Source organism: Lichenostomus cassidix, chromosome 2 (genome assembly GCF_008360975.1).
Source record: "Lichenostomus cassidix isolate B80296 chromosome 2, HeHo_3.0, whole genome shotgun sequence".
Classification (NCBI taxonomy): domain Eukaryota; kingdom Metazoa; phylum Chordata; class Aves; order Passeriformes; family Meliphagidae; genus Lichenostomus; species Lichenostomus cassidix.
The window spans coordinates 2,321,832-2,347,646 of record NC_139482.1 but is presented as its reverse complement, the minus strand read 5'-3'; the positions used below and the strand labels follow the sequence as shown (position 1 = coordinate 2,347,646).

The 25,815-nt window shown below is 45.5% G+C and overlaps 1 protein-coding gene across 7 annotated transcripts in view; it reads right to left on the bottom strand.

Annotated features, from left to right (window-relative positions):
* OBSCN (obscurin, cytoskeletal calmodulin and titin-interacting RhoGEF) overlaps window positions 1–25,815 on the bottom strand; it is a 168,083-nt gene that overhangs the window by 6,023 nt on the left and 136,245 nt on the right. For all 7 annotated transcript variants that reach the window (XM_085050083.1, XM_085050085.1, XM_085050086.1 and 4 more), the window contains 20 exons: window positions 18,594–18,848; window positions 16,112–16,235; window positions 15,659–15,792; window positions 15,202–15,314; window positions 14,361–14,529; window positions 13,785–13,866; window positions 13,074–13,274; window positions 12,509–12,569; window positions 11,813–11,890; window positions 11,503–11,675; window positions 10,931–10,957; window positions 10,492–10,644; window positions 9,754–9,799; window positions 9,261–9,338; window positions 5,107–8,668; window positions 4,369–4,491; window positions 3,285–3,395; window positions 3,016–3,183; window positions 2,497–2,619; window positions 30–200 (listed from right to left, as the gene is read on the bottom strand). In XM_085050083.1, coding sequence (XP_084906209.1) covers window positions 30–200; window positions 2,497–2,619; window positions 3,016–3,183; window positions 3,285–3,395; window positions 4,369–4,491; window positions 5,107–8,668; window positions 9,261–9,338; window positions 9,754–9,799; window positions 10,492–10,644; window positions 10,931–10,957; window positions 11,503–11,675; window positions 11,813–11,890; window positions 12,509–12,569; window positions 13,074–13,274; window positions 13,785–13,866; window positions 14,361–14,529; window positions 15,202–15,314; window positions 15,659–15,792; window positions 16,112–16,235; window positions 18,594–18,848 — 5,952 coding nt within the window. The remainder of the gene's footprint in view (window positions 1–29; window positions 201–2,496; window positions 2,620–3,015; window positions 3,184–3,284; window positions 3,396–4,368; window positions 4,492–5,106; window positions 8,669–9,260; window positions 9,339–9,753; window positions 9,800–10,491; window positions 10,645–10,930; window positions 10,958–11,502; window positions 11,676–11,812; window positions 11,891–12,508; window positions 12,570–13,073; window positions 13,275–13,784; window positions 13,867–14,360; window positions 14,530–15,201; window positions 15,315–15,658; window positions 15,793–16,111; window positions 16,236–18,593; window positions 18,849–25,815) is intronic.

The window sequence follows — 25,815 nt, the reverse complement described above, 5'->3', positions numbered from 1 at the left end:
CCCGAAGTTTCCTTGGCATTTGCTCTTACCCATCTGATCCTTCTCGGTGATTTTCACTTTTTCAGAGGGGTCACTGTAGGGTCCCATCCCTGCCTTGCTGCTGCAGGCTGTCCTGAAGTGGTAGATGAAGCCCTGGGGGAGATTTCTGGCGTAGTAGCAGCAGTCAGTGAGGTCAGAAGCCAGAGTTGTCCACTCGCCATCTTCACCAAGGGAAGAGAGAAAAGAGATCAGGACTCAATTAGGTTGGAGTAAACCTCACAGTGGGTTGAAGGTTTTTTGAGATTTGGGGTTTTGTTGTGGTTTTTTCTTCCCTGGCTTTATTTGTGTGTTGGAAATATGGAGAAAGCTACTTACCATGGCCAGCTTTTGTGCTGTACCTGTGTTATTCTTCTCTAAAATCAGCTGGTTTATATCTAATCATTCCAAGTTGTGCCAGTATTGTTCCACAGGAGTGGTGAAACTTTCCTGTATTTTTTCTCTTTATCTAATTCATACCACCAAATTCTACTGGAAATATACATCAAGATCTCCAAACAAAAGATAAATCACTTTTTTTTTTCCTGTTGGCCCTGTCTTGAATCCCATTGAGACCATGATGTGGAGGATTCCTGGGTAGAACCATTCACTAACAGCATCCCAGCAAACACAGTGTTTGAAACGTGGGCAGTTTTACTCAGCTTTCATAAGACTCAGATGATTCCTCAGGGAACTGGAATTGTAGGTACATTCTGGACTTGTTATTCATGATTGAGGTGGGAAGGAGAAAATGACCAGCAAACATTTAATAACCATTCATTCCACTCAATGCTGTGTCCTATATTTTGCTGCTGTGCTGAAGGCTGAACCCAACTCCCTGCAACTGCCTGAGTTTAAACTCATCCTTCCATTCAAATACACTCTGGCAGAGTGACTCAAACCACTGGATAAACAGCAATTCCCCATCCAAACCCAAGGCATCAATGCCTTTGCAGGCTACTGGTTGAATTTGGGGCTGTTTGTGCAAGAAGGAGAAGATACAGCTTAGAAATAGAGAGAAGTATCTGCAGAAGCAGCATACAGAAGCTTGTTGTTGAATAACGGATAAAACAAGGAATTTATTCCTGATTATCTTAATCCTCCTGCGTTCAGGAGAGCAGGACTTTCCATGTTCCTGCCAAATACACAGTGGAAGATTGTAGATGCTGTTTCCCATTTTTCTTCCTAATTGGAAGAACATGTGTTTGTATCCTCCTCAAAATCTCTCCTCCAGTTGTGTCAAAAGGAATAACAATTGTTATTCCTTTTGACACAACTTTTGTGTCTGTTATTCCTTTTGACAAAACAATGTAATAATAATGTCAAAAGGAATAACGAGGTGGTGTTGGAAGAAAAGTGGCTCACACCACCTGCAGAGGAAAAAGGCAGAAAGCTGCTGCCCATGCTCATGCTAATCAAGAAGGGAGTGTTTGTTTGTTTGGAGAATTAAGTGAAGGAACAGAGAGCAGCTGAATCCAAAGAGCTGTGTTTGTGTGACTGCAGCAGGAATTGCTATCAGACATCACATTCATAATAACAACAGCAAAGCAGTCCCAAGGGAGGCAGAGCAGCCTTGGGGATTTGATTCAAAGTTTTTGTTACTAAACAGGAAAACATCCACTTTGGACAAGGGCAGATAGTGACAGGATGAGTGGGAATAGCTTTAAACTGTAAGAGGAGAGATTTAGATTAGATGTCAGGAAGAATTTATTTCCTCAGAGGGTGGGGAGGCCCTGGCACAGGTTGCCCAGAGAAGCTGTGGCTGCCCCTGGATCCCTGGAAGGGTCCAAGGCCAGGTTGGACAGGGCTTGGAGCAACCTGGGATAGTGGAAATTGTCCCTGCCCATGGCAGGAGAGCTGGAATTGGATGATTTTTAATGTCCCTTCCAACCCAAACCATTCCATGATTATATGATCCACTGACTTTCATCAGGCTCTGGATCAAGAGTTAAAAGAGAATATCAAAGGGGTGATGCAGTTTTGCCAAATTTTGGTTTTCCAGTTCAGGCTGTTTTCCCTAAGCTTTCTCCACAGTCCATGGGAAAACAAAGCACAGCTGTTCAGCACAGGATGAATTAATTGCCTGTTGGATAGACCATCTTTCTCCAAGACTGTGCAGAACGCCTGAGTCTGGGGTGAGTCTGCTGTTTTATTAGTACCTAAATTTGTCAGAAAACTCAGGGCTGTGTATCAGACCAGGCATTTTCTGCTGTCACTGCTCACTTTTTGGTTGTAGCTTCCATGTAGCCTTGTTTGATTCACACTTTAGCAAAGCCTTGGTATGAATATGCAAGTTCCAGGCTGATTTAACCAGCACTACCCCTAACTTTTAGACACCTAAAGGATGGCTGTATGAATTCCATTCCTAACTCCAAACTAGGGGGTTAAAACAGGCTGTTTCTGAACAAAAATAAAATATCCAGCTGGTGAGGAGGTCATACAAACAGATGTCCCTTGCAAAGAACAAGGACAGCACTTTACCTTCACTCTTGCACTGAACAGTGTAATGGACAGGGGTGTTGGTCTCCACAGGTTTCCAAGCCAGCTGCACTCCATCCTTGTAGACTTCCACGATGTCAGGGGGTGGAGGGCTGGGAGGAACCTCTGGGGAGAGGAGACACAAACCCCATGAGTGTGAACAGCAGCTCTGCTGTGACACGAAACTCTACACCCAACATGTCCCAATTACAAGTACTATTTATAGATATATGTGTGTATTTATATGTATATAGTAGAACAGCAGTGTAACCATCTCTGATTTAAACTCTACTAAGATTTTGGAGTGGCTCTTAATCCAAGAGAGAAAATAAAGAGTGAAGAAGAGGGAATGAACCCTTCAATATGTGCCACACTACCACACAGCAAAGGTTGTGCACCACAGCAAGGGAGAGATTTCCCTCTACATCTGTGGGCAGAAATCTCTCCTCAAAGGTATTCGCAGGTCACATTTTGGGGCAGAAGTACATAAATACCTATTTCTGTGGCTACTCCTTCTCTTACCTGCTTTTCTTATGACACACGAGGTGGATGCTGAGCCCAGGGAGTTTGTGGCCACACAGGTATAAATACCAAAATCCTCAGCAGTAACAGAGAGAATTGTTAACAGCTGGAAGTGTTTGAGTGTGGATGAGATGAGGATCCTGCTGCTGCTCTGGACAGGTCTCCCATCTGGAAAGCAGAAGATGGGAGAGGTGAATACCTGCAAATCGATACCCAGGTGTTTAAAGCTCTCCCTGCAGCCCAGCAGAGTGGAGGGATGGCAGTGTCACCTCTGAACCAGCTGATGTTCAGGGAGGAGTGAGCTACTGTCCGACACGAGAGGGTCACACACTGTCCAGCAGCTGCAGCCTGGTCCATGAGCTCCTCAGTGAATGATGGGGCTGCAGAGAGGAGGAAAAACAAGGATTCAGAATAGCCAGATGGAGCTTTGTGGAAAACAAATCCCTGCAGGGCAGCAGAAAGCATTTCTAGTGGGGCAAAGAACTTTTCTGGTTTGTGGTGTGTCATTCTTTTGGCCACAGTTTGGAGAATCCCCCAGACACTGAGCACACAGGTTCATCCATGGGTGTGGTGTGACAGATCCACATGGATCTCGGAAAATCCATGGGGAATATCTGCACTGCCCAGCCCTGGTACAGCTAAGGCAGCAGAACAGCTCAGAGCAGAGAGAGACCCTGTCACAGCAAGGGTGTTCCTCTGGCTGAACATAAATGGGGGGGCAAAACTAAATTATGGAATTTCAAGGATGAGGGGATCTGATAGGACAAGAAGAAATGGCTTCCAGTTGCCCCAAGGGAGGTTGAGGTTGGGTATTAGGGAAAATATCTTCATGGAAAAGGTTGTCAAGGATTGGAGGAGGACACCCAGGGAAGTGTCACCATTCCTGGAGGGATTTAACAGATGTGTGGATGTGGCACTTGGGGACATGGTTTCATGGTGGCTTTGGCAGTGCTGGGTTAACAGTTGGACTCAATGATCTTAGAGGTCTTTGCCAACATAAATGATTCTATTATCAAGACAACACAAGAAAAGGAGACTTGAAAGATGGACATGGAAGAAGGAAAAACCCCACAGAGCATCAGATCTGCTTCTGTCTCCTTGGGAAAGGGGAACTCAGGTTTTCCTCTATGTTTCTCCACAGATTTTCTCCACAGTGGCCAGAAGCTGCCAGCCTCCCCCACCTGCCCTTCCCAGTGTTTGCCTGGGCTCTGCTGAATCCTGGGGCAGCAACCTGACCTCAGCAGATGCTCCTGATGGAGTCAAGGGGAATCTTGCCAGGGAAAAAGCAAGTTCAGCTTTGCTGAATAACCCTCTGGGGTTAAAACCAACCAATGACTTGTGCCACAGCAATACCTTTCTCCTTTGGAGTGAGGCTTGGTAACTTGAATGAAGGGAGTGCTGATTTCCTCTTCAGAGATCCTTCAGCTCCTATTAACAGCTCCCTTTCTGCTGCCTCACCTCCCAGCTCACCAAACTCTGTTGTGAGAAAGGATGAGGAGTCATTCAAGGCCATCCTTCTCCCCGTGGCATCCATTTGCAGTGACAGTTCTGCTGTTCACACATAAACAGCTCAGCAGTCACAGGTTCCCCTATTAACCAGCCTGTGACTAACAGGGAAGGCTGTGACAGCTGTTGCAAACAGAACAGTGTCCTGGAAGAACAGGAAAAATCCTGGGATGGCAGAGAAAAAGGGACAAATTCTGATGTCCAGTAGCAGAGGTGACTTCACCGGCTTCTCCCAGTCACTTTAACCTTAGAGATAAACCATTGTCAGATGACAACTGCAGAAAAGAAGGCATCACCCAGCCCTGATCTGCTTCTGTGCAGCCTCAAACAGGGAATCTGTGCCCCTTCCATAAGCAGATTAACCCAGCTGATTCTGCACTGAAGCCAGCCACTGACAGAGAGGTGATGGTGAAGTGGACACTGCTGATTTTAGAGCCTGAAATCTGATTTCAGAACTTGCTGTGGCCAGATTTGCAATCTCAGTCTAATCACAGCCTCAAATATACTGGAGGAAAATAAAAAGGCAGCATTAGCAGAGCCCAGTTATAGCAGCAAATCTGTGAAGGAACAGAGTGAAATAATTACCTTCCTCTGGCTCAGGAGATGTCTTTCCTTTTAGGATTCTTGAAATATGGGCAACAGAAGCTTTTACTTTCTTCTTCAGGCTCTGCTCCACCGGCTGCTCCACTGAATGAGACCTTGCATACGGCTTGAAGAGTCCAGACTTGGCGTGGAAGGAGCTTTTCTGCTTCCCACTGGAGTCCTTTTGGGAGCTATACATTTCTTTATGGCTCTCTGCCCCTTTCCCCATGGCTAACAAGTTTGTTGCCTTTGAATCCTCAGATATTTCCAAACGGTTCTTCCTGTTCTTGTCGTCCTGTTCCCTGATGCACAGTCTTTTATCCTTGTGGAGATGTCCTCCAGGAGGGGACCTTGCCCTTTCACCAAGCAGCATAAACCGTCTAGGAACGGGTTTGGGTGAAGGCTTCTTGTAGCTCAGAAACTCAAATGGAAAATAGACAATGTCGTACAAATCCGAGAAATTCATGTAGGCAGGCTCCACCTCCGAGATGTCAAACTTTTGAGGGCCACTGCCAAGACTGGGGGCTTCATCTGACAGGTCTTTGATTTTCACCAAAGAAACTTCTGGGTGTTTGCCAGCATCCTTGCTCACTGGCATGCGGATGTGTCTTTTTGCAGTGTCCAAGCTCTCTGTTGAGGAAACACTGTCTCGGCTGGAAGGGGGAGTCTCAAATGCCAGGTCCTCCAGGTGCTCACATTCGTGAGGAACTGTCTGTGCTCCCTGCCCTTCCAGGACTCCTGGCTCCTCACTCACAGCAAGGTAAGGTTCTGCAAAGTCATCCTGCTCAGAGATTTCTCCTCTTCCACCCTGCTGTGCAGAAGGGAAGGTGTCTGTGGGTGCTTGGCTGCCTTTGTAGAACATCTCTCTGCGAGAAGAAATGTGCTTCCTGCTTTCCCTCTCTCCAGAAACTGACTCTGCCCAAACATTCATCTCTTCAGAGAGGGAAACCATCTCATCCACCAAGCCCTCCAGTGCAGCAGACTCCTCGTCACTGTAAAAAGAAGATCTGTGATGTGAAAGCTCCTGACCATGATCCCTGCGGAGCACTGGTGGGGCAGCTGTTCCAGCATCAGATCTTCCACTTTCCAAGGCAATGCCTCCACCCTCACCAGGAACCTCTGGATATTCCTCATATCCCAGATCATAGACTGAAGCTGGAACAACTTGTGGTTGTGAAGCAGTTAATGCAGCTGGGCTCCTGCTCTCCAGACCACCAGAAATCCCAGCCCTGTGCTGCTCAGACACCTGAAGTCCAGCCTGGGGAAAAGGAGCAGCCACATCCTGTCCAGCTGCTCGGCTGCCACTTGCTGTCACAACAGATCTTATCTCCCTGTGAAGTGACACCTCTGGGTGCTCTTGTTTCTCACTCTCCCAGCCCTGAGGGGGGACAGTGCTTTGGGAGGACACAGCTCTGGCTGGCTGTCTGCTCTCCAGAACAGCAGGCTCTGTGCCATGGCCTTCAGGAACCCTCTGGGCTTCAGCTCCTTCATGGGCCAAACTGGGAACAACCTCGATGGCAGCTGAGCTTTTACTCCTCAGAGCAGCAAGTGTCTCCTTGCTGTGAGCCTGCTGTGCTCCTTCAGAGACTGGAGCTGGCACTGATCCTGGTGATGGGATTTTGGGAACAGCAGGTTGTTCTCCCTTCACGATGGCTGATGCTGTGTCTACATGAGCAGGAACCTTCTGGTGCACTTGGCTTTCACCACCATGGGCTGATGGTGGAGTGATTCCTGTAACAGCTGCTCCTGCATCTTCCAGGACAGCAGGTCTCACCTCTTTAGGGATCTTCAGCTTCTGAGGAGCACCTTCACCAGCCAGAAGGGGGTGTGGCCGTTTGCCCACCAAGACTGTAGCTGCTGGAACACTTTTCCCAGGAATTTCCTGACTTTTGTCTTTACACGCTGGGAGTGAATCGGTTGCTGGTTGTTCTGTTGGAACAGCAGAGCTTTCATGCTCCATGAGCTCAGATTCGGCAACACCATGAGCAGAAGTCTTTTCATCTGAGTGTTTCTGCCTTTTGTCTTTCCAAGGTGGGGCTGGGGCTGCCCTTTTGATAAGCAAGCTTCCACCTGTTAGATCTGGGTGGGTGTCAGGGGGAGCAGAGTCCTGGGGCAGACACTCACCCTGACTCAGGGGAGATGGCTTGGGGGTGATCTCTGACTGTGTGAGGGTTGAACTGGAATCTTTGCCCTCCTGAAAAGCAGAGGCATGGCCAGAGGAAGATTCACCCTGTGTGCTTTCGTGTTTTGGAGCTGATGATGCCATCACATCTGAACACTGGGCAGTCAGAATGGGGCTTTTGCCTTCCAAACTTTCAGTGTCCTCCTCAATCTCGGTGGCTTTTGACTTCTTCAGTAGACGTTTCCTATTCTCACTCCTATGAGGTGACACTGCAAGTCCCTCTGCCTGCTGCATAAAAGCAGCTGGGCACCCATTCCCCTCACAGTGTGTGGTTGGAGAAGACTTCTCTCCTGAGCAATCCTCACTGGCTCTCCTGACATCCTCTTGCTTTGTTGTATCCACAGAACATCCCTTGCCAGGCCCTGCGGAAATGTCACAGTGATCGCTGCCTTCAGGGCAGCTCTCCTGGGACAATACATCACAGTCCTCCTCCAAAATATCTTGTTCTCTCAGTGACCTGGAGGCTCTGAGCCTGTAGTCATCCAAGGAACGGCTGCGGCTGGCCCCAGCAATGGCAGGGTGTGGTGGCTTCCTGGCAGTGTCAAACGATGCAGATTTGGTCAAGGAGCCCAACAGGCTTTCCCTGCGATCATCTCCTTCTTCTTCTTCCTCCAGTTCAAACTGCTCAAGGAGAGGCTCACGGAGGCCACTGAGGGGCACCTTTGAATATCCAGCTTTCCGGAAAGTCCTTCTGGCTCTGTCCAGGTGCCTTCTGAACTCCCTGCCTGGTGAGGAAGGTGGCCTTGCAGGCAGCTCGGTGGCTTGGCTGTAGAAGGTGCTTTTGATGACACTCTGCCTGGGAACAAAGGCAGATGGCTTTTCTGTCCCATCCCCAGCCTCCTCAGCTCTGTCCTTATCAGGTACAGATGTGTCTGTTTTTTCTTTCTGATGCAGAAGTGATGTGCTTTCTGTGGAAGCCCTCATGGATGAAGGCTCAGCAGCACCACTTCTTTGGGACAGCTCTGCTCGAAGGCTGGGCTGGAGCACCTCCTCTTTCTCCTGCAAGATACTCTCCACGATCTCTTTGCTCTCTGTGGGTGATTTGTCCCCCACATCAGCTTTCATGGAAGCATATTTCCTCCTCATGGGTTTTACTGGAGGGATGGAGGCTTTGGAGTGCTCCCGTTCACTCACACGTTTTGGAGGCTCAGGGTAGCTTGGGGCATCAAACACGGGCAAATGGAGTTCTGGGGTGGAGCCAAAGTGCCTCTTTTGGGGGAAATTTGAGTTCTCGTTGTCCGAAGAGGAGCCACTGGTGCTGGATGAAGTGCTTTCCTCAATGAGGTGCCGGGAGATGGCCAGGGAGGTGTTGTCATGAGTCCTTTCGAGGATTTCTGGGATGGATCTCATCACCAGGATGGATTTGTAGCACATCAGGGAGCGCTGAGGAGGAAAACAAGACAGAGCACAAGGAGATGGGAACATGGTGGGAGTGTGGTAAAGCAAACTCAACAAAATGAACTCCTGCATGCCCTAAATACCACAGCCACAAGTTTAATTAGACACTGCTACCCTCTGTACATGTCACCAATCCAAGGCTATTTGCTCACTAAATCTTCCTCTTCCTCATTCACAGCTGGGGCATCTCAGTGGAAGTTTAGCCTCTCCTTCCAGCCAGCAGAGGGAAACTGGCATGTTCAGAAGGCAATCAATCCAATTATTTTAGAGAACTTCAGGAAAACAGGCAGTTTCTTGGCACCTGTCTGTAACTCAGCTCCGATTGCAAAGGCAGCTGAGCACACCTTAGAAACACCTTGTGTCTTACAAGCACCTACAAGGGTTTCCAGGTGGTAAAATCCTAGATAATTAATTCTTGACACATCCATCAACTCTCTCCTGGACTTATTTCCAACTCACAGTCATGCAGAGAACTCTGCTGAGCTCACTGTCCTGGCCCAAAAGGTTGTCAAAGATTCAGGTGCAATTAAAAATAGATATAACTAAACAGAACCAACGTAGATTAAGGGCAACTCACCTGCCACTTGCTCCGAGCCACAATGAATTTGAGCTGTTTGGTGTTGATGAAATGAGCTGATTCAAGGGGGACATTATGCTGCCAGGTGGAATGAGAGGAAAATCATTGGTTAAAAAAACCACAATTTCCTGAGAAGGTTTTGTGTTTTTTCTTAGGATCTTCTCCTTACATAATTGTTTAATTTAGGAAAGTTACAGTAGATGAAATGCTGCAGTCCTTTCATAGTTATATTGCAGACAAAATCAGCTTTTCAATGATAAAAGCAAGCCCTGTTCAGTACATACCATTAAATCCTGTTTGTTTTTATTATTTTTTAGCTCTTCTCCTTAGTGATTTAAAGCATTGGAATATAAACCATAACTTTGGTCTGCAAATCCAGTTTCCCTTCTGTACCAACATGACAGAACAAGAGGAAATGGCCTCAAGTGTCACCAGGGAGGTTTAAGTTGGACATTGAGGAAAATTGACTGATAAAGGAGCAGGACAAACTTACCATGAACCACTTGTGGGAAAGACAGTCCAAAGCACTTGGCCTGGCTCTGGTAAGAGAAAAGATCAACATTTTAGCAGGAAATCACCTCCAACAGCTACCACAAGATCTCCCTGAAGGTGCTGCTGCCCCCAGGGACACTCTGGGCTGTGTCCTTAGGCTGCTGGTTGAGAGCTGAGAGCCAAACGAGACACAGCAGCTTCCAACTCAATGTTTCCTTCCCCTGAGGTGAAGCCATCCTCCTTTTCCAGCCTGACAGTCCCCCCAGATCCTCAGGAAGAGCCCACAGCTCTCTCCAGAGCAGCCCTGAGAGTGGCTTTGCCTCTTTAGGTGGGCAGAATGAAAACAGCTTTGGCAGCAGGCAGAAAGAGGAGAAATTAAAATCAATTGCCGGTAAATATGCCTTCAAGCCAGCTTTTGTACTTGAAATTGCCAAATGAATGTGGTCAATGTTATTTAATTCTCACATAACTCCCTCCCTTCCAGTCCTTGCTCTTCCCACTCATCTGTGTCATTCTAGAAACTCCTCTTCCTGGAGGAGGCAGGGAGTAAGGACATCAGCACACCAGAGAGAGAGCAATTTGACAAATATCTGAGTTGTGGTTTGGGTAATGGGGACTAATAAAGAAGAATTAGGGCAAAATGCACCACATCACACTCAGCTTTCTATTTTTCAAACCAAGTGATGAGCTGGGATGTGCCTGCTGAGACTCCAACAACTCTGCACAGAAGGAAACTCACTTGGGCTGCTGCTGCAGGATTCCTTTCATGAAGTCCTTTGCATCTTCACTCAAGTGAACAACATCAGGAATGGTCCATGAAATCTCCCCATTCTGGATATTTAGAAGTGTTTTCCTGTCGTTCTCCCCAGCAAATGGAGACTTGCACGTGAGGCTTATTTATTGAACACCATAAAAGGAAAGGAGACAGGATTTAGACTTCTGTTTTCTGTTCAAATGATGGAAGCACAGTGCTTACATGGGGTTTTTAAATACTTGAGGGACTCCATGCCTGGGACTTGCAACGTTTCTGAGGGGCAACCAGGAAAGGAGGGAGCCACAAAATAAATTGTCCTTATTGTGGAAGGACTGCATGCTCCACTAAAATCCCTCACTTGAAAGTACTGGAGAGCTCTGATGGACAAAGGGTTATTGAGGGAGTGTTTCCAAGATTTATTTACCTTAAATATGTGATGACTCCAACAGCCCTGAGGAGAGAGGGAACACAAATGTCAGGTTTGTCACTATTTACCCATCCTTCTCAAGCCTCTCTTCCGCACACTAAACACCCTGGAACAGCAAGATCACCCTCTCCTTATCTTTCAAGGATAATAAATCCCCAAAGCTACTGTTTTTTCCATTCATTTCCCTCCTTCAATATTTTTTAGAATTGTTCTAAAGCAATCCCCCATTTTTAAAGCACAGATAGAGGAAAAGACTCAGAATATTTCTTTTTAAAACTTTGTTTGCCTTTTCTAGAAAGCTCTTTGAGATCATTCTCTCTAGTTGCTGCCTGGAATGAAGATCATCTCCTCTAAGATGCTCCTTTGCATTAATTAGCAGTCAGAGTTCAATTATGGCTGAAAAAAAATTGGACAGAAGGAGCTTTAAAGAGCCCTGATGGCTTTTGGATTACCAGCATTCACTTTCAGTTTCCTGTGTTATTATCACTGCTCCATTTACTAATTAACAGCTAATGGACATTGAGACCATTGATGGCCTGAAGAAGCTTTTTAGGAAAATGACAGATTACCAGATATCAGTTGCTTTTGACACTGGTGACTGGGAAACAATTTCTGGGGCAACAAACTCTGGAGAGCCATATTTGCTGTACTGAGGCTCCACGGGTGTGATCCTCTGAGCAAATCCAAAGTCACAGATCTTCAGGTCTTCCCTCTCAGGATAAACCATGAGGATATTCAGTGGCTGTTGAGTGAAACAAAATAAATGGAAGGATTTTTCTTGAGATCAGGGAGTATTTTCAGTTGTAAGAATAACTTGGAGAACAGCCTTCCCTGGCTAGCAAGAGGCTGAGAAAAGCCAGACTTATAATTTCACATTACCTTGATGTCTAGATGAAGGATGTTGTTGTCATGAAGGTATTTGATTCCTTCCAAGATTTGCTTGATATACAATTTGACCTAAGAATTGAGTCAATTATTAACCAATTATTAAATAAGCAATTATTAAACAGTGAGAATAAATAGAAGGGTCCCTGATTTCACCAAGATTTGTCTTTAAAGGTCCCTCCCAACCCAAACCATTCTATGATGTTTCCCTCTGAGAATTTCTAAAACAAAAAAAAATATTACCAATGAATATGAGACACCTGGGTACTAGATGGGAGATATGAAACATTATGAACTTTTAGCACCAGGGATCTTTAAAAAACCCCTTAGAAACCATAATTTCAGCTTTTCTTTTAGAGACAGGAAGGGAGTAGATAGAATACAGTTACATGTGGATAAACTGGTATTTAGTAAGTGGAAATACAGGAACTCCAGATGACAGATAGCAAAGAAATGATGATAATAGAGCAGATATAAAATTTTTTTATAGGCTGAATGCAATGCTGGTGGTCAAACCCACTGGCTGTTTCAAGTTATTCCCCAAAGAAACCCAATTTAGTGCTGGAAGTTGATTTTAAAGGCTGGTTCTACTTTGACAGATGATCACTGCTTCAAATACATTTCTCATATTCCAAAAGGAAAATGCAGAAGGAACCAACTCTGGGCTTTCAGGTGACAAAGAGAAATTACCTCAGCTTCAGTGACCACACTCTTCTTGAACAAACGGTCCAGGAGCTCTTCATTGGAGCATCTGATAGTGGCATTAAGGGACAACAGAGCCACGTGGAAAAGCTGATTTTGACTGTGCAGCCAAGAGCAGAATTCTCAGGCATTGTGGTCATGGAATTCCCTACCAAAGCAGTGTCCTCCTGGCAGAACTGCTGCTCTGAACCAGCAGCAGTGGGGAGATTTTAGTTCTCTTGCTAAAATCTACCTGTTGACTTTGGGTTTCCTGTTCTGTGTTTCCCTCCTGTTTACTCAGACTGGATCTCACAGGATCAGAATTCTGCACTTCCAGATGTTTCAGAAGAGAATTTTAGTGCTTAAAAACTCATTAACAGTTGTGTGATTTTTCTCTCCCCGGACTGCAGTGAAGCTCTCACAGAGCTGTGCTATCCTGCAGTGCAGAGAAGGATTCTGTGTGTCCTTTTGTCTCAGGAAAAAACAAAAAAAAGATTAATTGCTTAGCTATTTAATAAATGAGGTCTACCCAGTACTCCCCAGCCTTCTCAGACAGCTGCACAGAAAAGGATACAACTCCAGGATCAAAATCAGTGTTTTTCTTGTTTCAAACTCATCCAGGAGCCTGGTAATTCTGTCGTGGGACAGAGAGGCAAGAATATCCCTCTCCTGATGAGCTCGAGACTTGGTTTTGCTGCGCAGAGGGACGAATTTGGCAGCACAGGACACCCTGTTCCCTTTGTGCACCACTCGTTTCACAAAGCTGAAGCAGCCCCTGGGCAGGAATCAAAGGACAAGCCCTGTTCAGACCTGGGCAGGGATTTTTTCACATCCTGGCCTTGAGAGCTTCCTGCTGCTCAGTGCTTCAGTTCTCCAGCACAAGCAGCTCGTTTTCCTGTGTGTGAGGTGCTGTTGCCCTCTCCTGGCTGTCTCCAAAGGGAAGCAATGTGTTCCCATCCAGGGAAAAGCTGTTGCAGGTGATGCAGCCTAGTGCTGGCAAAGGCTGATGCACTCGGGTCCCTTGGGATTGGGATGCTCCCAGTGCCCAGAAGCCACACCCAGGACCAATCCCGACCTCTGGATGGTAGTTTTTCCTGGTTGGAGCTGCCTGGATTGTCCTGTCCTCTCTCAGAAACCTCAGGAAACATTACCAGCACACCTGCAATGGGCTGCCCTCCCACTTCTGCCTGTACTTCCAATTTTTCAGACTTTTCAGGACCCACCTCTGCCTCAGCAATTAGATATTCCCTGGCAGTGATGCTGTAGAGCTGGAAAATTCATTTACCTTCCAATCTCCTGTTTAACCTCATAATGGGAGTGGAGCTTTCTCCTGGTGGCCACTTTCTTTCCTTCTTGGTCTTTCTTAACTTTGGAAATGAAGAAAAAAAATGAGGGTAAATATTCAGACAACAATGCCTTGCTAATAGTGTGCAAAGTTATTACAGGACAATTAAGGCAGGAAATATTAGAGGGTCTTCTAAACTTCTACTGAGAATTAAGTGGAGCTGTTTGATGACAGAATCTGTCAATTTGAGCTTTGGGTTTGCCCAGAGAAGTGGCTGCTCCATCTCTGGAAGTGTCCAAGGCCAGGTTGGATGGGACTTGGAACAACCTGGGACAGTGGAAGGTGTCCCTGCCCATGGCAGGGGTTGGAATGAGATGATCTTTAAGGTCCCTTCCACCACAAACCATCCTGGGATTCTGTGATTTACTTTTATCCTGGATCCTGCCATCCTGGCCACATATAAATGCTATTCAGGAATACAGAACAGACTCCATACAGGTACCAGAACATGACTGCAACAAATTACATGTTGCCATGGCAGTAGAAGCAACTCCTGCAGCTGAGAGATCACATTACCTTCACGCACGACGAGCTCTGCTTTGCACAAAACCTCCCCTCCTGCATTTTTGGCAACACAGGTATAAACACCACCATCTTCCAAGGCAGCATTGTCCACGACTAAGAAATAGGTTGTTCCTTCCTTCCCCTGATGGACCCTGTGGCTGTCTGTCAGCAGTGAAGTGCCCTGAGAGAAGGAAATTACATTTTGGCACCAGAAAAGCCAAGGTGGAAACAGATGTTTCCTCTCTTCAAGAAAAAAGATACAGGAACAGAGCTACAACACAGACTGTTTGCATTAGCAAACCTCACAGACAAAATGCTGCCCAGGGAAGTGGTGGAGTCACTATCCCTAGAAGTATCCAAGAAACTTCTGGATGTGCATCTGGTTGACAAGGTGGTGTTCTGTCAGAGGTTGGACTCAGTGGTCTTGGATGTCTTTTCCAACCCTAAAGATTGTGTGATTCTGTATATTCATAAATGCTACTGATTTATTCCAGGATAGAATGTGTGTGACACAGAGCAGATTGTGAGCATTTGCAAAATGTCCCTTTGACAGTGAAGTGCAAGATGAAGATATATAATACAATATATACATATATGTATATACTACCATAAATGTGAAGTGATGGAATTCTATTTTCCCACGTAGAATGTCTGTTGCTGAGTTACTTTATTAAACTCTAGCAAAATTTTAACTTGGAATAAATCACTCCACAGTAGCACCAGTTCAGTGGCTGGTGGGAGCTAAAAGGGGCCAGATATTAGAAATTATTTGTGAAGAAATGAAGGATAAGACACAAAGCAAGACTGGGTCTCACTGTGTCTCACTGTCAGCCAGAGAAGAGTCAGCACTTACCTTAAACCACAGAACTGTGGGTGGAGGGGTTCCTTCAATGACTGCCTGGAACTTGGCTTGTTCCCCCGAGTTCACCTGCACATCCTCTATTGTCACTTGCATGTAGGGAGGACCTGGTGGGACACGAGGGTTTTGCTGCAGGCACAGCATTGCAGCTTCATTCCTGGTGTGCTGACATAGGTGGAGTTACTCAAATGGGATTTACAGGATGGGCCATTTAGGATGTAACAGTAGTTTAAAGCCAAATCAAGAGGTACAAAAGCAAAATATTTGGGAGTCTTTATACTGGTGTTACGTTTATGCTTATCTTCACACTTATCTGTAACTTTTTGTTTATTAAACAGTTACCACTCAAAAAATAGGAATATTTAAAAAAACAGTTGTGAGGAGTTGTTACCAAAAGAGAAGACAATGACAGTCAGGGAATATGGGAAAGGGAAACAGGATTCATTCTTACTTGTTGGAGTCTTCTCCTCAGTCTTATACACACGAGTTCTTTCCGTGGTCTCGATATAAACTTCACTGCGCACATCCCAGACCACATCTCCTTCTCTCCTGTACCAGCCTCCTGCCCCTGCATCTGGTGATGCTCTTTTGAGACCCAAGAGAAAAGATCACGTTGTAGTCACATAAATGAGGGGCAGGATTACACCCTGCCATTCATCTGTTTAACCAGCAGACAAATAGTTATTTGCTTATAATTAATACAGAAAGAGTTTTGGTTTGGGGGAGATTAATTTCTCTCCAACCTTGTTTTACCCTTCTTTGACAAAGCATTGGCGCCAGGATTCTGAAAATAACAACAAACCTACAAAGATCTGTTCAGATCCACCAGAGAGGACTTGCAGAAAATTCTATCATATTCAGAAATCCATGTGTATTACATGGATATACTGAGGTGGGTATTTACCTGTCGATGGGAACAGTGCGTTCCTGAGCGCTTTCACCTCCAGCTGCTGCCTCTTCCCGGGAAGGAGCAGGGCTGGGCTTTGGCACCTCTGGTTCTTCAGCTGGAACCTGCCTTTGTGCTTTGGCTGGCAGCAGAAATTGGGCAAGTTAGACACATCACCCAGGAGAGCATCCCCGAAACCCAGAGCCAACCTGTGGAGCCATCTCAAGGGTGCCTTTTGACAGAACTGAGGCTGCCTGACCTCAGCTGGGTGCACTGAGGGAGGGTTAGAGGAGAATTTGGCACTTTTGCAAAGAGCACGGGAAGCAAAGGGGTTGGACAACACCAAAATGGTGGCAATTGGCTGAGCTAAACTGACTTTTCTCTAAGGAAACACACAAAGGTGGGAAAGGCAGTTGGTAGGGACAGGGAAAAACAGGTCAGCTGGAAGGATAGCATGGGCTCACACAGCCTTTGCAGGAGATAATTTAACTGTGTTTGAGTTCCAGCTCATGGCTGTGAGGAAATTGTGGAATCACAGAATTTTTCAGGTGGAAAAAACCTTTGAGATCAAGTCCAACCACCAACCCAGCCAAGTCCACCACTGAAATGCATTCCAGGGAAACACAATGTTAGCTGTTTACACATGAATTCTTCCATTAAACTTTGCATCAGAACAATTCCTGACTCACTGCTGTGATCACAGGCAGCATCAAGGACATGAGTGAGCTCCCATCGATGTAAACTGGTGCTCAGAGCAGGTTCTGGCTGGGGATATGACTGATATGGAGGTGATATGGACTCTTATAGATGACATGGTGATGTTTTAGCATCAGCATTGCTGGACCTCCCCTGGGTTCTTGGAAAATATCCTTGTGCAGCTCTAAGGTACACCAGAACAAGGTTTGGCATCTGGGGTTTGTAGGAAGGAGGAAAAAAAAGACGGTGCAGCTTGATGGCCATTCCAGTTAGTTTTCTTCTTTTATGATTAATTGTTTTACCAGATAGAGCTTCAAAACCTGGTTTGATCTCACATTCCAAAAATGCCCAATTGTCTTTTGATATTCACCATTGGAATTGCACTGTAGGATAAAGTGCATCATCTCCTTTTTCATTTAAGGAGAAAAGGTTAAATCAAGAAGACTCTTCTACCCAGCAGGTGAGAACATTTTGTGGAGCACTCTGGGGGTGCTTGGTGCTGGCTGGTTTTGGAAAACAGCAGCTTTTTCTAGAAATCACATAAAACAGCTATTTTGGGGTGGAAAACATGGTTATTCAAGGCATTACTGGATCAGAAATCTCAGGCTGTGGGATTGTGCTTTCTTATCACCAGCACTATTGAAATATTTGCCTCCTTTTTATTTAAAGCATGTGATCATAGAGAGAGGTGTCAAGTCTCCATCTGATTAAAATAATTCCCATAACATGTTTAGTTTTGCTCAGATGAAAGACCTGCCAAACCATCCCATTCACTCTTGTGTTTTCTCTGTAGCTATGATTGAGGAAATAATCTGCTAGCTGACATTTTACTTAGCATTTTTGAGCCATCCCACTTCACCAGAGGATTATTTTCAAAGATGATTTCCTACTAGAAATGACAAAAGGTTCTAAACCCCTGTCATTTTTTATGCTGTTATTTTGGGTCTGATTCCATGAACAGCTTTTTTCCTTGTTAAGTTTTAAACAAGAATACTTATTTTTTAAAGAATTATCTGGAGTTTGAGGGCTGAAGGCTACTTGACATTGTCCTTTAAGGTTAACACTGGTGGAGAAACAGTTATTCTGACACAGAGACAGCTTGGATGGGTTGTTATGGCAGAAGCAGAGGAAGAGTGGAAGGGTTGTCATTGATCCATGATTTTTTAAAAACAACAGAAAGACAAAGGAGTTGTTTTCCTGGCAAGACAAAGCCACACACATAGTTTAGTCACACAGGAGCTGCAAGGAGTCTGTGCAGGCTCTGGGGTCAGGAAAATGCAGGTGAACTTGGTGCACCCAACACCCTGGGAAGTGGTGTTGATGTGTCTGACAGTTGATACAGGATACTTAAGACATTTCCAGCTTGTTTACGGCAATTAGTAAAATAAAAGCAGCCACCCTTACCCACCCCACCAAATAAAAACCCAAATGACTTCTCTGAATGTAAAGGAGGGATCTCACACCACCTTCTCCCCCAAAAATGCTTGAAGCAAGACCAGGGACAAAAGCCCGAAGGTGGAAAAAATCCCCTATCCCTTCATTTTGGGCAGGTGATGAACCAGACTCTACTTCACACATGGTTTTTAAACACCTCCCTTTTCCAGAAAGATCTGCCCCAAATTTAGATCCAACCTCACCCCAACCCATCCCCACCATGTTTCTTTGAATGCCCTCTCTTAATCTTCATCTGCTCAAAACACAACGGAGCAGAAAAATGGGGTTAAAAATATCATTACTGGCATGTTTAACATTTTTCTGTCCCTCAACTCCCAGGGGACATTTCCCACATTGGTGCCAAACCTACCATGGCCTCCAGCTGTCTGGGTTTGGGTACTGGCTTCATGAACTACCACAGAGGGCCCAGCTGCTGTCCCTGAGTGCTCTGAAGGGACAGAGCCAGGAGGGACAAGGCCACCATCTGCTCGCATGCCCAGGGGAAGAGTCACCAGCCGTGACGCCGACTCCATGAGTGTCCTCAGAGCTGTCTTGATCTCCTGATCGGCGCGCTGCAGCGAGGCCTGCACTGAAGTCCCCATCCCCGACTGGGGGGAAGTCATTCCTACAGACAAGAACAACAACTTTCTCTCTTCAGGGCAAAAAGGAAAACAGCAAGCACCATCCAACCCATGGAAATATTTCCAGCCATATCATTTTCCCCTCCTAGAGCAGGGAATTGATGAAGAAATATTTATTCCAGCAAGGGAGGATGTGGCTAAGAGTTAAAATAAGAAGGTTGGTACAAAATGCTTTGGAAAGATGTATCTCAGCAGGCTGGGGACATTGTGCCACACTGTGTGCAGCCCTGGCCTGTTCCTAGAGAGTGGAACAAAGGATCCACCTCCCAGCTGAAGCTGACATTGGTTAGTCTGTCAAAAATACCTTTATTAATCATAAAATCACGGAATGTCCTCAACTGGAAGGGATCCAGAAGGATCATCCAGTCCAGCTCCTGGGCCTGCACAGACACCCCAAAAATCCCAACCTGTGCATCCCTGAGAGTGTTGTCCAAACACTCCTGGAGCTCTGGCAGCCTCAGGAATGTGTTCATTCCCTGGGAGGCTGGTCAGTACCCAGCACCCTCTGGAGGGAGAACCAACCCCTGGATAAGACCAATGAAATTAACCCATTGCACTGATACAGACCCTACAGGCAAGGAAGATGTTATCTCACAGGGAAGGACAAGGAGTGAACAGGAATCAGCCTCGTCAGTGACTCTGGAGAAGGACAGGGAAAAGAAGGGAGGATTGTTCTGCTTCATCGAAGTCTGGCAGAAAAGCTACTCCTTGCTCCAGGATGATGTATCTGTCTTGCTTCACAATATCTGAATATTTCTGCTGGGTTTGGATGGGGAAGGCTAAGATGAGATCTGCAGGAGCTCATCTCACCCAATCTCCTGCCAGGTAAACCTCTCACAAATGCTTTGAGCTAATGAATCAAAGTATAATTATTTCTTCTATGACCATCTGAAGTGCAGCCTTAGAGCTTCGTTAGAAAAACCTGAGTGTCAACCACAACAGGAGGAAACCTCCATATTCCTTTACACATCCTCATTATCTTTTGTGTGAATATTGCATTTTTTTAAGACTATCACAGGGCAAATTCTTTTCTCAGCAGTATCTTCGTAAATCTGGATCAAATCCACTCACTTTTGTGGAATTATTCTAGATTGATACTGGAATTACTGGGATAAGAGGCACAAAAAGGGATGGATGGCATCTAGGGAAGCCCCCAAGTAATCATGAAGACAGAGAAAATGCAGGTCAGATTAAAACAATTGATCATTCTCAAAATGTGATTGCTCACCAAGCAAGAGAGAAAACTCAAACCATGATGTGGTTTGAGAAGAAAACAAGAGCATTTGGAACAAACAACTCTGACTTGTTTAATGTCACTTGAGGAGGAAATATAACCACAGTCTATAGATATAGAGGTTATTTATAACCACAGGTCTCCCCCATGCTCTAATACCACCACTTTCCTCCTTATTTAGGACACTGATTCAGCCTGAGGAACCTCAATATCCACCAAGGTACAAAGAACTAACAAACACCACAGCAATGACAGCCTGTGATGGACAACCTCCATCCCAGCTCTGAAATCTCGACCTTGAACCTTTTTCCACCTCACACCTCCTTCAGCCCAACCCCAGGAACTCAAGAATGACACGTATTTTGAAGCTCCAGTTCAGTCTCAGAGAAGGAAGGACCCAAGAGGATGTGAATCATTCAAGATTTCTGATCTGGAAATATCCCTAAAAACAGGTTCTTTCACTTAAACACTCTGGAAATGCCCATTAATAAAAGAGCCAGAGCCCAGCTGCATTAATATTCTTGGATTGCAACACAACTCCTGCTGAAGTCAGCGGGAGAAGAGGATGAGCTGATGGAATTTCAAGTGCTGTAACAAAGAACACAGAAACCCAGCGAGTTCAGTGACAGCTGATGCAAGACATTTATTGATATAAACTCAGCATCTAACAGCGTATCTTGAATTTGACTTTTTTTTTTGTGTGTGGTTTTTTTCTTTTTGTATCTCAAGCAAACTGAAGTTTCCACTTTATTAATATCCATTTACCTCCAGGAATTTCAGGAAAACATTCATTGTATTAAAATCTTTCATACAGCTGTATCTTTTCATCTACAGGAAGTAAATCCCCACACATCTCATTAGTTATCTACACAGTTTAATCACTTACAAGCATAATTTTTAACTGCTAGGAAAATATTTTGAAAGTATATGTAATGAACTTTTCATAAACCTTTCACTTTTTGAACAGAGCCCTGCATAGGATTTTAAAAATTCCCATCACTTGATTCTCTTTTGCTGAAATTTCAAAAGAAAATGTAAACAGATGTTAATTGCTTTGAGCTAATGAATCAAAGTATAATATTTCTTGTTTGACCATCTGAAGTGCAGCCTTAGAGCTTCTTTAGAAAAACCTGAGTGTCAACCACAACAGGAGGAAACCTCCACATTCCTTTACACATCCTCATCATCTTTTGTATAAATATTGCATTTTTTGAAGACTATCACAGGACAAATTCTTTTCTCAGCAGTATCTCCATAAATCTGAATCAAATCCACTTGCTTTTGTGGAATTATTCTAGATTGATACTGGAATAACTGAGATCAGAATCAGGCTCAAAACAAAAGAAATATTTTTAGCTTTGAAAGCATTTCCCCACTGTGTGTCTGTTACTTTCCAATGTACAGTGCAATATATGAAAAAAGCACTAATATATATATCCATCGTATTGCTTCATTATAAAACAAACAGTATAAACCAAGGAGATGTTATAAAAAATGGGATAGTACCATAAAGGAAGCTTGATTTCCTTCACCACTGGAAAAGCATCCTATATCATGAAGGTAGTGCACACGACATCCTGAGTGGATGTTGAAAGTGAAAGGCTGTGAAATCAATATGTTCATTTTAGTCAGCACAAGGTGCAGCTGCAGAAGGAAAGCATGACTTTTCTACAAGCACCTTTTGTGAATTCAGTCCCTGTTGGCAGGAAAATTGCCCCAAGGCTCCAGAACAAGCTCCTCAATATTACCTGGGTGGGAAACACTGAGCCAACATCATCCATTCATTCCCAAGGCAGAAAGTCACTCCACCTTCTCTCTTCATGCTGCTTAGAAATTCAGCTGTACCTGAGCATTTCCCTAAACCATAAATGAAAACAGTTTCTGCTGCAACACTTCTACAGAGCTCAGCTGGGACAGGGTGTGGGGACTTTTCACGCCACATCTCTGTCACCAGAGAGGGCCAGTGCTGGGTCCTGCTGAGACCAGTGACAAAACTCCATCTGACTCCAGCTGGCACCAATATTTGGGCTTGTGAGCTCATCTCTTTGCAGAGCTGCTTGTTGAAGGGCTGGGCAACATCCATTTTTGGTGAAGCCAACAGGGATGGGCTGTGCTCAGTGCTCCTCAGCCTTGTCCTCACACAGCTCCAGAGGAGCTCCACAGCCAGTCCCTCTCGACCTTCCTGCTTACAGTAATACGATGCAATTGCAACTGGCAGCCCAATGCGTTTGGAACAGATCTATATTTCAACCAAATATTTATGGTAAATCTCTCCTTTCTCTTTAGTCTTTGTAATCTTTGTGCTCCTGCTACTTTTGTTGTAGCTCAGTGGTAAATTCCTCTTATCACATATAAGGGACATCACGGATCAATCTGTTAGCAGGAATGTTTCACCACTGGCACGTTCAGGAGAATAAAACTCATCCAGTCATATTTATTGGCAAAGACCACATTTGTGGTTCTTTGTACCTGTTAGTGCTGGATTGCAGATGCAAAAGTCATTTTGTGCACTTTTATCTTTTGGTGCACATTAAGTAAATTATATTTCAAAATATAAGGTTTATAAATCCACCACACTAGACTGCAGAATAATGAAACCTGTATTATCAGAGAACTAGGAAGTGGATTTGAAACTATCAGTCATTTAGAAAAGATAGTAGTTTTCACTTAAAGCAGAAGAGAACAACAAAACTCCTGCTTCTCACAACAGTGAGACTCTCACTGCTGACTAGAGTCAAACTGGGATTTCAACCAAAAGGCCTGAGCAGCCCTTTGAATCCCTGGTATATGTAATTTTTATTACATATCTCATTATATGGCAGAAGGTTGAAATAATATAACCAGACTGTGCATGTTGAAAGGTTTATGAAGAAATTTCGGTAGAGCTAATTGGCATGACAATTAGCAGAGTCAAAGCAGTGTGAAGCTTCATGACCTTTGGGCCCCCATGGTGACAGGAGACACCTCCTGCCCTGGGCTGCTGAAGGATGCTGAAAAGCTTAATACTTTCACCTCCTTGCCACACCATAAACTGGCACATGAAATAATCTTTAAGCTCATGGACAAAAATGCACTTTTTCATCTATATTTCTGTCATAGGTAGAAGAATCAGGCTTTTCCTAAACCTCCCATCACTGCTCCTCTATGGAATGATACATGTTCACCTAGATCAAAGCTTTTAAAGTTACAAACTGTTCTGACAGACTGTTCCCTTTAAGACTGGAAAAGCTTGACTTATCATATTTAAATACACTTCCCCATAAGGTATTCTCTGCACTTGTCACCTCATAATCCTCACCACCATTCCCCTCACCTACAATTCTGATTTTTTTTTTCTTTTTCTAAAAGCTGCTTTCTTTGGGTGCTAAAAACCATGCTCGCATCCGCTCAGCTCTGGGAGAGGTCTTCTGTGCTGATGTGCAAGGTGACAGGCTCGCCAACAGTCCCGTAGCTGAGGGTTCTCGTGGAAACTTCAGTTTTAAAGCTCGACTGCCCGTTGTCCGCCGAGCGCTGGACCTCGGTGCAGAAGGAGGGCTTCACCGTGAAGGAGGCGCCGGGAGGAGCCGCGCGGGAATCGCCCACGCGGAAGGAGATGTTGGAAGGCCCCACAGACTGCACGCCGGTCACTCTGGACGCTGACAGGAACACACCCCCAGGAACGTGCTCCTCGTACTGGCTGAAGAACCTCGGCCGTGGCTCGGACACCACGGGCCTGACCAGGTTGAGCAGCACGGGCTTCCCGATGGTCGGCTCGTTGATCTCGGTCTGCAGCACGGAGATCTCGCAGGGCTTCTCCGCCGTGTGCTTCTGATCCTCACACCTGTAGGTCTCGCCTTCCTGAGGGATGTAATCCTCCAGGTCCTCCAGGGTTAGGAGTTTGCCGTTGTGGGTTAAAATCTTGCGGTCCCGGGTGCTGATGTCGTCTGTCGGCAGCTCCTCTGGCTCATCCACTATGACACTGTCCTCTTCGGGAAGGATGTCCTGTATTACTTCAGGCACCTCCTCTCCAACAGGCCAAGACACATCCACTTCATCATCCCCTTCCTTATCCTCTGGACTTGCCAGGGAGAACACAACTTCATGCTGGTCTCCAGCAGCTGTCCCAAAACTGAAGACCAGCGGCTCACCCCCGCAGGCAAGCAGTGGGGAGGCAGCGTCTGACCCATAATCAGCCTGTGGTTCCTGTGGGCAGCCCTTCCCTTCAGTTCCATAATCCATAAATGAATCATTGCCCAGTTGTTCAGACCCACATGGGGAATTTCTCTCTTCATTGCTGACCTGAGGTCCTTCCTGCTCGGTTGTGTACACCAGAGGCTGGATGTCACCTTCAGAGAGACCCTCATTAGGCAGAGATTTCGACTGTTCCACCAATTTATTGTTGGAGTTGTTTGTGTTTGGGTCATCTTCTGGGGAGCGCTTCGGCCTTGAGCTGGGAAAACTGAATGTTAACACCCCTGAGTCCTCTTTTTCTTGTTTTGCTGGGGAAGAGCCTCTTTTCCTTGTGGGCTTTGGCGATTTTTTCACCTTGAATTCAATTATTTCTTCCACTTCCACCCACTTGGGCTTTTTCTCCTCCACCGTGCTCTCTACGACGACATTACTTGCTGCTGCCCCTTGCATTTCCTCGTGTTCTGTGACATAAAGCCTGGGAACAGCAGCAGATTTTGGTGCTGCCTCCTGGTCGTGCCTGTGGACAGGCTGCCTGATCTTGGAGACATAAACCGGCTCTGGAGTTGGCTCTGCTCGTGGCGAGCGGGAGGGAGAATGACCCGAAGGAGAACGTGCGGGAGAAACCCTTCCCCTTTGTCTCGGGCTCTTCACCACCGTGGTTATGGTCTCCTCTCTGATGGCACAAAGGGTGGAGTTGGCAAGGCGAGATTTTTGGGGAGCCACACTCCACCAGCACACGCCGTGCTCGGCCAAGGCGCCGCGGGGAGGTTAGTTTGGGTGAGCATTCCAGCTTTTGGTGAAGCGGTCATTTTGGGAGGGACACAACACACACACCCACATGCCCAGCTGTGCTTCCTGATCCAGGGAAAACCCAGGGCCCTTTTCCCCAGGGAAAACCCCAGCCCTGTTAACCTCCTTGAGTGTGAGCTCACAACAAGCAGGTCCAGCTGAGAAATGCTCTGCTGTATTTCAGGTGCTTGTGTGGACCACCTGCTGTGCTATTTTGGATCCCCCAAAATTTTATGCACTCAAAGACTTTAATCTTTTTCTGGGTATCCTTGGCTAAAATCCTGATGTCATCCACCTCAATGGCTAAATGCCCTTTATTACGGCAGGGTCAGCAGCTTCTTAGTAATATTTAATTAATGTAACATCTCTCTCTTTTTTTCATTAGTCTCTTTTGAGTCCAGAAATCTGCATTTCCACAGGCAGAACAGTTACAATGAAAGGGATTAACCCTTAACATGTGGAGACGACCAGGAAAAGAAAGTTAAAACATTTCCTGCACAAGTGATTCTATGCCAAGTCATCAATATTCCAAAACATATTTATTTTTACTCTTCATAATACCATTAGTGCAGACACAGCCTGATCCTACTACCTCCAATAGACACAGGAATACCAAACCAATTTAGGATGCATAATTATGATTTCTCAGCATATTTCTGCTGGTCTTACTTAAGATTTTTTGACATATCCAAAGCAGTTGGGACTTCAGAGATGGAGATAGATGCCTCATCCCTGGAAATATTCAGGGTCAGGCTGGA